This window comes from Bacillus rossius, chromosome 15, assembly GCF_032445375.1.
Source record: "Bacillus rossius redtenbacheri isolate Brsri chromosome 15, Brsri_v3, whole genome shotgun sequence".
Classification (NCBI taxonomy): domain Eukaryota; kingdom Metazoa; phylum Arthropoda; class Insecta; order Phasmatodea; family Bacillidae; genus Bacillus; species Bacillus rossius.
This window is the reverse complement of record NC_086342.1, coordinates 2,637,994-2,650,468: the sequence shown is the minus strand read 5'-3', so window position 1 is coordinate 2,650,468 and position 12,475 is coordinate 2,637,994. Positions and strand designations below refer to the sequence as shown.

The window sequence follows — 12,475 nt, the reverse complement described above, 5'->3', positions numbered from 1 at the left end:
GGTACGACGTCAAAGCTACGTGCAGAATAATGACTTGCAAGTTAATTACGGAGTTACAGTCATAAAGGGATGCATGAATACCAAATTCTTAGGTCTTCATTTAGATAGTTGTTTGAATGGGAACACACACATACACAACATTATACCTAAACTAAATGCAGCCTGCTTTTCATTACGTACTTTGGCTCATTATATGAACCTAGAGTCACTTAAGCAAGTATACTATGCATACTTTCATTCAATAATGTCATTTGGTATAATTTTCTGGGCACAATCTTCCCATAGCAAGCACATTTTCATTATACAGAAGAGAGTCATCAGAATTATGACGGGAGCAAAAAAACTGGACTCTTGCAGACCATTATTCAAAAAACTTAACATTCTTACTTTTCCTTCACAATATATATATTCTACAATTAAATTTGTAGTAAAGAATTTTGACTACTTTTTAAAAAGCTCAGATGTGCACACATACAATACCAGAAATAGAAATGACCTCCACTTGCCACTTAACAGACTCAAGCTAAGTCAGAAGGGTGCAATTTTCTCAGGCATAAAACTATTTAATAAGTTACCTGAGAGTCTGAAAGAGCTAAGCAAACAAAATAATAAAAAATTCCAGAAGAACCTTAAAATATTTCTTTTATCTCAGACATTCTATACAGTGGATGAATTTCTCACATACTAACTGTTTGACATTTTATTCTACTTCTTGTAATACAATAACTTTTATCTCACATTTGATATTTAGTATTGTATAATATAATAAGAAGATCCACTATTAAAAAATTAATAAATCTGTCAAATATAATAAAGTCTCAAGCTAAATGTATATGTGAAATGGTGTCTAAATATGTAATCAAATACTATACATACTTTTGTTATTCTTTTGTACATAGATTACTGTATTTATGTATTGCTGTGGGTTTATGTGTAAGCGCTGATCTTAGATATGTTATTTTTTAATGTATATAAAACTGACATGTTCCATATCCCAGAACTCCAGCAGTTTGTAAGGGGTCTACGGAATGAAATGAATAAATAAAAAATAAAATAAAATAAAGGGCTAGTGCCAGATAAGCTGAACTCCAGTTTCCTTTGGAGATGTCCGTCACTTTTCCATGAGATTTAGAACTAAACAGCTTTAAATTAATACGAATATGTGTATATCTCATCGTTCTGTGAGTAGATTATTTGACATGAGAAGAATAGATACATGACTAACACTTTAAATATTGTTTTGGGTACAAGCGTATGCAGAAAATTCTTTAATTCAATATGATTTTGCTACAATGGTGCCTAAAATCATTTTTACTTTAATTTTTTAATTTTAAAATTGTAAAAATAATTATTTATTTTTTCTTACTTCATGCACGTGTTGTTTTTAACATGTTTTGTTTTCGGAACCCACCTTAAGTCGACTTTGGTTATTCGAGTGGTTGGTGATTCGCCCCACCCTCCTTTTGTGTCGGCCATATTGTGCTGTAGGTGTCATTAGATGTGACGGCATTTTATATGTCTCTTGTGTATAGTGCAATTATCTAGCGTTAAACGTTAATTCTTGTTTCTCCGTGTTTATGTGAGTATTTTTTTTTGTTTGTTTAAATTAAGGTAGTTTATGCTCGACGTCTTTGGCATTTTTTACTAGGTTGTTTTTCATAGCTGACGCAAAGGAGGTTAAATATTTTGGGATAATAATAATAAAAAAGTGTTTTTTAAAGGCTTGTCATGAATGTATGATATCAGTGACTTTTGAAATGCATAATTATTGTTTTAAACATATTTGAGGATATGATTAATATTTATTTTATTTGAGCATATTCGCATTTGTCGAATAATGGCCACCTGTAAAGGAATGTAAAGCCGGAATTACTTACAATAGCTCCCACCGTTACTGAAGTCCATAAACGCCACGCACCTAGCCAAGATATTCCGTTGGTGAGAATATTTTTTCAATTAGTTGTGGCCAGCAACACATGATTGTCTTTGAGATTTATTTTTGCTATTTATGGCGTGTTACTGTACGTATTATAACATCCTTTGAGAAATTCAGGGTCGTGATTGAATTGTTTTCACGTCATTTGTAACGATCGCTGTGTTATGTAAACCATCTGAACGAACAAATATAAACTCCAAAGGCCTGTATTGTGACTATTGTTAAGGCCTGTCCACACAAAACTTTTGAGTAACGATTTACCTGTGCAGAGCATCCACATACACAGGTACTCGGGGTAATACAGGACAGTCATGGAGAATTTGTATCTTTTGGTCAATTTTTGCAATCTTCTGTTGTAAATCTCAACGGTTAAAACATGTCAGGAAATGACATTCAAGGTGGTGCAGGTATTGGCTGCTAAAGATAAACAAAAAATTTCCAGCCTAAGGTTACTTTGTGAACTACAAAGATTGTCTGAAGGTTGGCGTACTTACTGATGTATGGACGTCTGTACATGAGCTCATTTAATGCATCTGGTGACTCCACACATCAAACTGCTAAATATTGTTATGTGAAAATAATTTTCTGCCTACGAGAGGCTGACTGCAACGTTAAGGTTTCTTTCAAATGGCAGGAGCCACAAGGATTTAGAATTTATGGCAATTATGTGTGTGTCTGTCCAGGTGACGTGAAGCTCCGTACAGAATGGGTGAAGAACAGGTGTGCTAACATGTATGTTTATGTTTGTAAGGATTTCTCATAATCAGTTAGCCTGACTGGTTCCGCGGTGCGTGTCACATGATTGAGTTGGAGTAGGAAGGATTGTTGTGGAGGAGGAGTGTGGAAAGGTTGGTTAGGACGCTTAAGGGTATAAAGGGAGAAGGGGGTGGGAGCACCCGGTAACTAGGGCGCACGAAGGTGTTTATAGAGATGTTGGTTATAATACGGTAGTGCTCGGACCACAGTTGCGAAATTCTTTCTAACTTGCATTAATTTTCAATTCTCGAGCCACCGCCCGACACGCGACCTACTCGGTATCTCGTACAGACACTGATCAAATGAACGAGGCTATGTGGCCACATGTGCCTGAAGGAAGTTGCAGTTGCACGACCTCTCGGCCAATTGAGCGCACCCTTACTTAACCACAGCAGTATACAATTCCTTGCACCTTGTTGCGACGTTTTCGTGACTGAGATTTACACCAAGAAAAAGTTGTGGAAACTAGTGACATCATTTTCAACCAATCGCAAAAAAATAGATTAAAATTTTATCAGTCAATCCTGGCGCATGGCAACTGCACAGAGTCCTTTCTCACAGCTACCACACTCTCTGTCTCTCTCTAATTTATTATGCACTGGCGAACCACCGCACCTGCTTGTTTGAACAAAGGGCCAGGTGATAATAAAGCCTTAATGGCTTATTCACTATTTTAAGCAAACAAACTGTCAGAATAACTCAAAGCATGAAACTATGTAAGTTATGATTATAAAACATATGAAAAACATAAAAATACTTGTGAAAAGGAATAAAAAGATGTTATTTAAATGATATAGGCAAACCTAACCAATGTACTGAGCATGACGAGACGTCGTACTAAATTGTTAGTTAAATCATTTCACTTGGGTGGGGGGGGGGGGCAGTATCTGGGGTTGTTATATCATCATGCACTATTTATTATAAAAATTCATTTTACTGAAAAATAAAAGTTGTGTAAAAAGTGGTAAATTATGAGGCATAGAGTTGACCTGAAGGGACTGTATTCTAGTTCATGATACAGAGAAAATTTTATATAGAAAAGTCTCACTTTCAAAAAATGAAATACCGGTATCATAAAATAAAGTAGACCAGGTGGGACTGTACTCTACTCCACGAATCAGAGAAAAATATAACTGAGATATTTCGCAATTTTACCGATATCGTGAAAGAGTATACCGTGTGGGACTGTATTCAACTTCACAATACCATAAAAATATTATCTACCAATGCGTGCTCATCAATAGTACTGGTAGGTAAAAGCAATGTAGTCACTGACAACTATATCACTTTATCACAAGCAGGTAAAACTTCTGTCAAAATAATAGTGTTTAAATACAGTATTGTCTCAATTAACTGAGCTTAAATTACTTAGGGTTTGTTTTATCGGAGCAGACCTAAAGTGCCATTACCGGCAAAGACTATTTAAACATTTCCTTGAGGACCTATAAACGTTGTCAAAAGCCTTAATAAAATTGACGTTGATACAATTTACTGATTAAGAAAATATTGAAGTGACATAAAATGATTTACACTGAAGAAAAGCTGGGAGAATGTTACCCCAAAAAATGATACTACTGAGCCAACTAAAAACCATGAATTTGAAATTATATTTTGCTTATCCTGAGTCCATGATAACTCATTTAATTGAGATTGTGCTGTATAAGATCCCAAAATATGTGCTGTGTTCAATTTTGTAGTTGGATAACCCACAAAATATGGACTAAATAAAAAAAAATCATTTAACTCATACACTACAGATTATTCCAGCATAAGCTCATGGAAATGCATGTTTTGTGTACTTGGTTGAATAAAAGGGACAATAGATTTTAAAATATGTAAAACGAAACTACATTAATACTTATGTGAGCATGTGTTATATATATAGTTGTGTCAAATAACAGTTTTCCCAAGTTTGAATCAGAGTCAAATACAAATATATATTTCAAGGATCAAGTATAAAATATTATCCAAAAATAAAATATTTACTATGGTGTTGAAACTAGGTACAAGTGTTCATTTCACGAACTGAATTTCCTGAAAGTTGTAATTGTATTTATAACAGAGAAAATTAATTTAAACATTTTTTATGTACACCATTGAAAGTTTACACTGAATGTCATAGAGAAAACCTTTTTTAAAAAAAAAAAAAACAGAACAGACAAAGATGAACACACCAACACACAGAAAAACAAGCCAAAATTAGTTGTTGTCAAATGTTAAATGCATAGACAGCACAGAAGATTTCCACGGAATATTCTGTGGTGTTTATGCTAAAATTGGCTGATTTTGGGTTGTTCTTAAGTGTGATTGTTCATCTTTGCGTGTTAATGTTTTCTCTGACATATAGTGTAAACTTGTGAGGCACGTCCAAAATAAATCTTGAAAACAGTAAGTAGGATAGGATAAAGAAAGAAAAATACCCAATAAACATAAGAATTAATGGTTTTGAAATTTTTGATCTACATTAACTCCATTGTTTTCCATTGACTGTTTTTCCTTTCATTTCAAATACTAGAGATTCGTTAGTGTTCAAAGGTTCTACCACGTCATCCCTAAATAAAATTCAAAGGAGCACAATGTTAGATTTGTGTCCTGTGATTTTGTGTCTGATTATGTGTAACCAATTTCAGCTTGAAATCAGGTGAACAGTTTGTATTTTAATGTGCATATTTGGTGAAAATAGCAAGTTTTCAAGTCCAGATTTGATCATTTATTTGTTATTTTTCATAGATAAACCTGGTAGTCAAGTAAAAAAAAATATATCATGACCTAACATTAATTTTTATTTGGATGTTACTCATAATTTTAAAAGTGGAATTAAAATTAGCACAAAACATACTACATAATTGTACCCATGTGATATTCCACATATGTATAAAAATACCCTAGTTTGCTTCTTATTGTAGTTGGCATATAAATGTATTCTGGTGCTAAGAGTGGGGTTTTGTGCGGTGAATGGAACAAGTAATTCAACGTAAACAGTAATTGTAAATCTTTGACTTTTGCTTAAGATATAGCATTATTTCCCTTGTTTATAGCACTCGTGACGGCCTTTTGTTTGCAGGTGGAATATTTGACATCTGTGTGAAGTACAACCAATTCAAGATGCCGAAATCTGTAAGTATTTTACTTAAATATAGTTTGAAGTGATCTCAAAACGGAAAATAATTTTAATTGTTTTAAGTATACTAATAGTATTGCATATTGTTTGTTTATTTCAAAAGTAATGTGTGTTTGATGTTTACCTAATTTATTTTACCCAAAAAATATTTAGGTAAATATGTAGTTGGGCAATAAGTGTTCAAAAAGATTTTAAATTCCGGAAATACTTTTATTCTATGCTCTTTAACTTCCTCTTTTCATAATACCCGGCGGAGATAATAAATTCCAAATACTTTAGGAGATATTGAATTTTTTAATTTTCATCACATTACCTGTGTATTCATGCGGCTTTCACCATTGTTTCTTGTCAAAGGAATTGTACCCGCCTCTAACTTAAATGAGTTTTTAACGTTTCAAAATTTAATGTTTTATTTGTTATTTGGATTTTGTAGCACAAGTAATAAGTAAAAAAAAAATTACGTAAGTTCCTACTGTTCATCCTTTGTCCTGGTTTGTTAGGTCAGGTCAGTTACATTATAAATACTTAAAAAAAAAACAATTCAAATTAATTCACATTATTTTTAATGTCTGCTTAGTTTAAAGTATTCATTATGTAACTGACCTAATTGACCATTTTAATTAATTCGGCATTCACGAACACACAGCAAAATAAAATATATCTGCGGTCGAATGATTACACAGGTCTTGTATTGCAAAATAAGAACGGGGATATCTCCTAAAGTATTTGTAATTTCTTATCTCCGCCGGGTTTTATGAAAAGAGGAAGTTAAAGAGCATACCTAGAATAAAAGTATTTTCGTAATTAAATTTTTTTTTTATAACACACATTGCCCAACTACATATTTACCGATATTTAATCTCAAATTAAGGTTATTTTACTAAAAAAAAAAAAGTATTTTCAACCACTAAGTATCGGTTTGTACGAAATACCAAATAAAATTACAAGAATGCATTTCTGACATATTTTTAGCATGAATAATTTTATTCCAGGTACTAGAATGTATTAAAACATCTTAAGTAAAAATTTTCAGATTGTAAATCAAATGTAAGTAAGTATAGTGTGTATTTTCTGGGCAATATCTTTAACAAATTTTAAGTGATCAACTGATCAGTAGCTAACTATTATAATTAATGCAGGTTTATTTTCTTGACGTTGGTATAGAGGATAATATTGTAATTTGTAACTCTGCAGTATCATGAGTAAGCTAGGTGGATTTATCCTGCTCAACATCACTATAGTGTTAGTTTGTATTGCGTGCTTCTGTACCAAATTTTACTGCATTTACTTATTTTGGGGAGTAAGATAACAATGAAAGTTCTTCTTTGGCTGACATAATCTTGCAGATGTTGCTTATCATAGCAGTTGACAGAACTGGTGGTTAAGGATGAAAATGAGTGATAAGCTATCTTTTAAAAATGAATTGAGGGCAACACTTTGTCAGTCATCTTTAATTTATACTGACCCATGTCTGGTAAATATGTTTGTTTTAGAAAAGGTAATGAATGGTATTACAAAACTGATGGTGTTAGTAAATTTTATGTAACTATAATTTATACCAAATTTTTTTATCTGTCCTACATTGTGTAGTATGTATCATTCATTATTGTATGCTCTAGCTCAATTCGGTTTTCTTGTTCCCCCACATATTATGAAAAACTAAACATAGTACCTAATTAAATATGTATAGACTTTGAAATAGTTTACATTTTTTTAAATATACTTAAGTGTTTTTAACTCTGAAAAAAGATTTTTTTTTTTTTAAATTTTAATTATTTAAGTTGCTAATTTGATGATAATTTAGACTGAGGTATACAACACCCCTAAATGAAGCTAATTTAGTCTCTCTGAGACATAATTATTTGTCACATACTAAATATTATTAACTAGCTGTAATGCCCAGCATTTCCCGAACTGAACTCGGTGAATTTTTTTTTAAATTGGATGTAGACAGTAATTGTATTCTTAATTTGAACATAAAGTATGCGAAATTTCAAGAGTTCTCCCAATTGTGATTCAGGGGGAAGAAAAGGGTGATTTGGGGTAGGTGTAGCGGGAGAAATATATTGTTTAAAAATCTTATGTATTCAATAAACCTTTTGTTAAAATAAAATGTAAATAGTAGTGTTCTTATTTTTAACATCAAGTGTGCAAATTTCATCTATGAGGGCCAAAATATTGCTTGAAGGCAAATGGGGGTTGTTTTTGTAACCTTCAGTAACTTTTTTTCTTAAATTTGGGGTTGACTATAAATTCCCTCCCTTTTTTTTGTATGCGAATTGTTCAAATGTTACCAAGGAGAGCTAAAAATCTGCTTTAAGGGGTAGTAAATGTAGTTAGGGTAATTATTTCTAAACTTTATGTAGCCAGCAAAAAGGATAGGTTTGGCAGTAATTTTATATTTATTTTCAACATTGTGTGAAAAATTTAATTTTTTGAAATATGTTTACAGTACATTTTTTTTTAATGAAAATCAGATGTAGGCAGTAATTTTCCTCCTCTTTTGAATTTCAAGTGTGCAAAGATGTTATGAAATTGCACCAGTACTACACTTCAAGTGGTGGGAAAGATAGACGAAGGTTGTTTTCGAAATTTCATATAGATAATTTGATGAAGGTGAATTTTTATTTAAATGTAGATAATTTTCTCGTAACTTGAATGTCAAGTTTGCAAAATTTCATCAAGAAGTAACCATAATACTGCTTTACGGGTAGTAAGGATCAGATAAAGCAGTCAATTTCCTCTTGTTTAAAATTTATTTCATTTATATGTAACAACATTATGTTGGTACATATTAATTTCATTTATATGTACCAACATTATGCTTTGAGGGATGAAAAAGGGGGATGTGGTGGTTGTTCAGGATTTCATGTAGGCAATGTCCTTACAATTTTTTCTTTATTATGTCTTGAACAGTAATTTTCTTATTTTGAATGTCATGAGTGCAAATTTTTATCAAGAAGTACCAAAAGTACTTAAAGATAGGGAAAGGGGGTTGCAGGTGATTATTCTACATCCCCGTTTTTCCTAAAGCAGTTGAAAACAGTAATGTCCTCCTTAATTTAAATGCTGTGTGTGCTAAATTTCATCAAAATGTTCAAAGGTCAAATACGCGAAGTGTCAACTCAGTCGAATGAATGTGCGAATGCATAGACGAACACAAACATTATTTTTTATAAATATCTTAAGTGAATAACGAGATTAAATTGTCATTAGAAATCTTAGTTCTTTCAGTATTATAATTAAATAATTTGTTTTTAAAATCTCCCACACTGACATACGTTACAAAGAAGGTTCTGTTTTGATACAACATTTGTGGAGCTTCTGGGTTAACGATGTCGCCGTTAGCGACAAAGTCGCGGCGACCAGGTCCTGCGACTTCCAAGTCGCTGGTCGCTGCACGTCGCAGGGACAGGGAAGCCTATGATGTACATTCTATATTGCACAGACCCGAATACTCACGTTGGCAAGCCTTCTTTTCACAGACGAGAGATCCAAACCCGAAGTTCATGCTAGCTTTTTTTTCCGTTCTATCTCATTGTATAAACCGGTGTGGCATTAAATTTTGCGGTCGATTAGGATATGTTAGCTACATTATAAATACTTTAAAACATTGTGGAAGGTTGGTTATATTAGGTTAATATAGCTACATTAAAAATACTGTAAAATCATTTTATGGTTGCTTAGCAAATAACTTTTTAATAGGAAACAGTTTACATGATTTCACAGTATCTTTAATGTAGCTATCCTAACCAAATCAACCGTCCACGATGTTTTAAAGTATTTATAATGCTAACCTAATTGATCATTAGCTATCATGAGTTGTATATTTATTTACAATGAACAAAAAAAAAACCGAAGATGCACGATCGGGCGTTCGGCTCTCCCGTCTGTGAAAAGAAGGCTTGCCAACGTGTGAGTATTCGGGTCTGTGCAATACGGAATGCACATCGTAGGCTTCGCGCAAGGGACAAGCTGTGTCGCGTGTCGCTTGTTCCCACCGCACTCGCACGGGCGGGCGTGACGTCATGTCGCCGGCTGGTCGGCGTGACTCGCGCGACTAGTGCCACACGCCGTGTCCCTGCGACTGCGGTCCGGTCACGGCGTGTGGCACCCGGGGCGACTGAATTGTTGCCCATTGGAAGGGCAGCCCTTCTGGATTTTTCTGACAGTGGTTAGTTTGTTAAGTGACCTAACCTTACCTAACCTTACCTAATCTAACCTAACATAGCCTAACCTAACCATTGGCGAAGCCAGGTGGGGGGAGGTTAGGGGTTCAAACCCCCCCTTAGCACCAAATATTTAATTAATTTCTTATTCATAACTCAGACAAATTTCATATTAAAATTAATAAAATTTTCACCATTACAATATTTAAATTTAAGTACCGAAAACTGCTAAAATAGCACTATTTTACACCTTAAAATCCAAATTTTTCCGGGGGAGGACCCCCGGACCACCCCGCTTTAATACGGGTGGGGGGGGGGGGGGCATGCTTCTTAACACCCCCATACACAAATCCTGGCTACGCCACTGAACCTAACCACTGTCAGAAAAATCCTGAAGGGCTGCCCATCCAAGGGGCAACAATTCAGACAACCTTTCAAAAACACCACTGTAAGAAAAATCCTGATGGGCTGCCCTTCCAAGGGGCAAGTTTTCAGGATTATTTAAACACTTAAAGAAACGTGTTTTTCAGAAATTGGATGGGCTGCCCTTCCAGTCGCTGTACAAACAAACCATTGCTAGAAAAATCCTGAAGGGCTGCCCATCCAAGGGGCAACAATTCAGACCACCTTTCAAAAAACACTACTGTCAGAAAAATCCTGATGGGCTGCCCTTCCAAGGGGTAAGTTTTCAGGATTATTTTAACACTTAAAGAAAACATGTTTTTCAGAAATTGGATGGGCTGCCCTTCCAGTCGCTGTACAAACAAACCATTGCCAGAAAAATCCTGAAGGGCTGCCCATCCAAGGGACAACAATTCAGCTCCCCCTGACACTCACCGTCCAGAGAAACCAGTGCCCGGGCAGTGGCGGATCCAGAGGTTCACCTCGGAGGGGCCACTCTAGGATTTCAGAATAGCCGCAGAGAAGAAAATGTCTTAAAATTACTAAATTTGGTATTTAATCTACCCACACTACACATAACATCCAACCACCAGATTTTATGATTCTACAAGAAATTCATTAATTATATTAAAATATTTTATTGGTTTCAGAAACAATCATTTTTGTCTGCAATATTAATGTAGCAGACAACTGGTTTTTCGGGGGGGGGGGGGGGCACTTGCCCCTGGAGGCCCCCCCCCCCCCCCTTGGATCTGCCACTGTGTCCGGGACCCACTACCTTCTGTTTCAAAGCCCGCTGTTAAGTGATCTGTTTGTATCACGTAACTTAGAAGGTATCGTATGAATTCTTTAACAATCGTCCTGTAAGGTTAACTCAAGCATTAAAAAAAATGTGTGAATCTCAACTGGGGCCCCTCCTGGTGTGGGGCCCCCGGGATTTTGACCCCCCCCCCCCCCTCCACAAGGATACTTTCTTCCCCCCCCCCCCTAACTGTGTCCCTCTCGTGTCCTTGAGTGTCTGTGTCTTTACGATCTGTGCGACTCGAGCCACGATATGAGTCAGTGCAAGCAAACCTGTCAATAGTTAATGTACTGTATATTTCCAGTACCTATTTCATGTTCTTAGTTCAACAATTTGAAGGTTCAGCTGATTTTTTTTCACTTCAAACTAAAGTTGCAGTACGTCAATGTTACCCCATGGATTAACAAAACCAAACTACAAATTACCCTTACCTCAATTATTTACACTACCTAGACATTTTGTTTTTAGATTATGTAATATAGTTAATGGAAAAAAAATATGATTCAAGTTGTTAAAGAATTCAAAAAAAGTTAAAAGTGTAGATACATTTTATTACCAATTGTAGTAAAACAAAACTCTTTTAGATTTTTCACTATATATATATATATATATATATATATATATATATATATATATATACACACATATACATACATACACACCAGTGATTGGAGCCTCGATTGTTTCGTGGATTTATTGGGTAACAAAGTAGATTTGAAGCATATACACACATGCTTCACGTTAAAGATCGGACTTCAGTGCTCTTGAAGGACCTGATCCAGTTGTTGTTACACAAACACGCGTATCTCACCCAATTATGGGACCTTGTTATCGGCTAATGAGTACTGTAAATAATTGGTTGTCTGTAAAGTCGGTTTACGGACGATAGTTTAACGTGACGTCATAACAAAACATTGATGAAATGATTGCATACTTTTATGAATAAAATTGAATCATTTTTATTGAATTATCACTATTTTGTATGGATACAAAGGAGTGAAATGAAATCTACAATTTAATTGATGAATTTACTTTTATTTGCACTCATTAATTCAAATATGTTTATTACTTTAACGAACAGATTATTTTAACTATAACTTTTATACGTGTTTGCTATATTTAACTTCTTCCAATCTGTGTTATTCTGTTAGGGATAGGACGATGATAGGAAAAGTAGGAAACGAATGGGAGTGTTTCAAGTTTAATGTGCCTCGAAAAAGTCTAATCGATGGTTGTTCCAATCGAGTGGAAGAGAGATAGATGCGGCGCAAGCGTACAATGAGCGTAAC

The 12,475-nt window shown here is 34.5% G+C and overlaps 1 protein-coding gene across 1 annotated transcript in view; it reads left to right on the top strand.

Annotated features, from left to right (window-relative positions):
* The first annotated feature begins 1,419 nt into the window (after window positions 1-1,419).
* LOC134539468 (moesin/ezrin/radixin homolog 1) overlaps window positions 1,420-12,475 on the top strand; it is a 74,033-nt gene continuing 62,977 nt past the window's right edge. Inside the window, exons 1-2 of the mRNA XM_063381527.1 lie at window positions 1,420-1,579; window positions 5,757-5,809. Coding sequence (XP_063237597.1) covers window positions 5,798-5,809 — 12 coding nt within the window. The 5' untranslated portion in view covers window positions 1,420-1,579; window positions 5,757-5,797. The remainder of the gene's footprint in view (window positions 1,580-5,756; window positions 5,810-12,475) is intronic.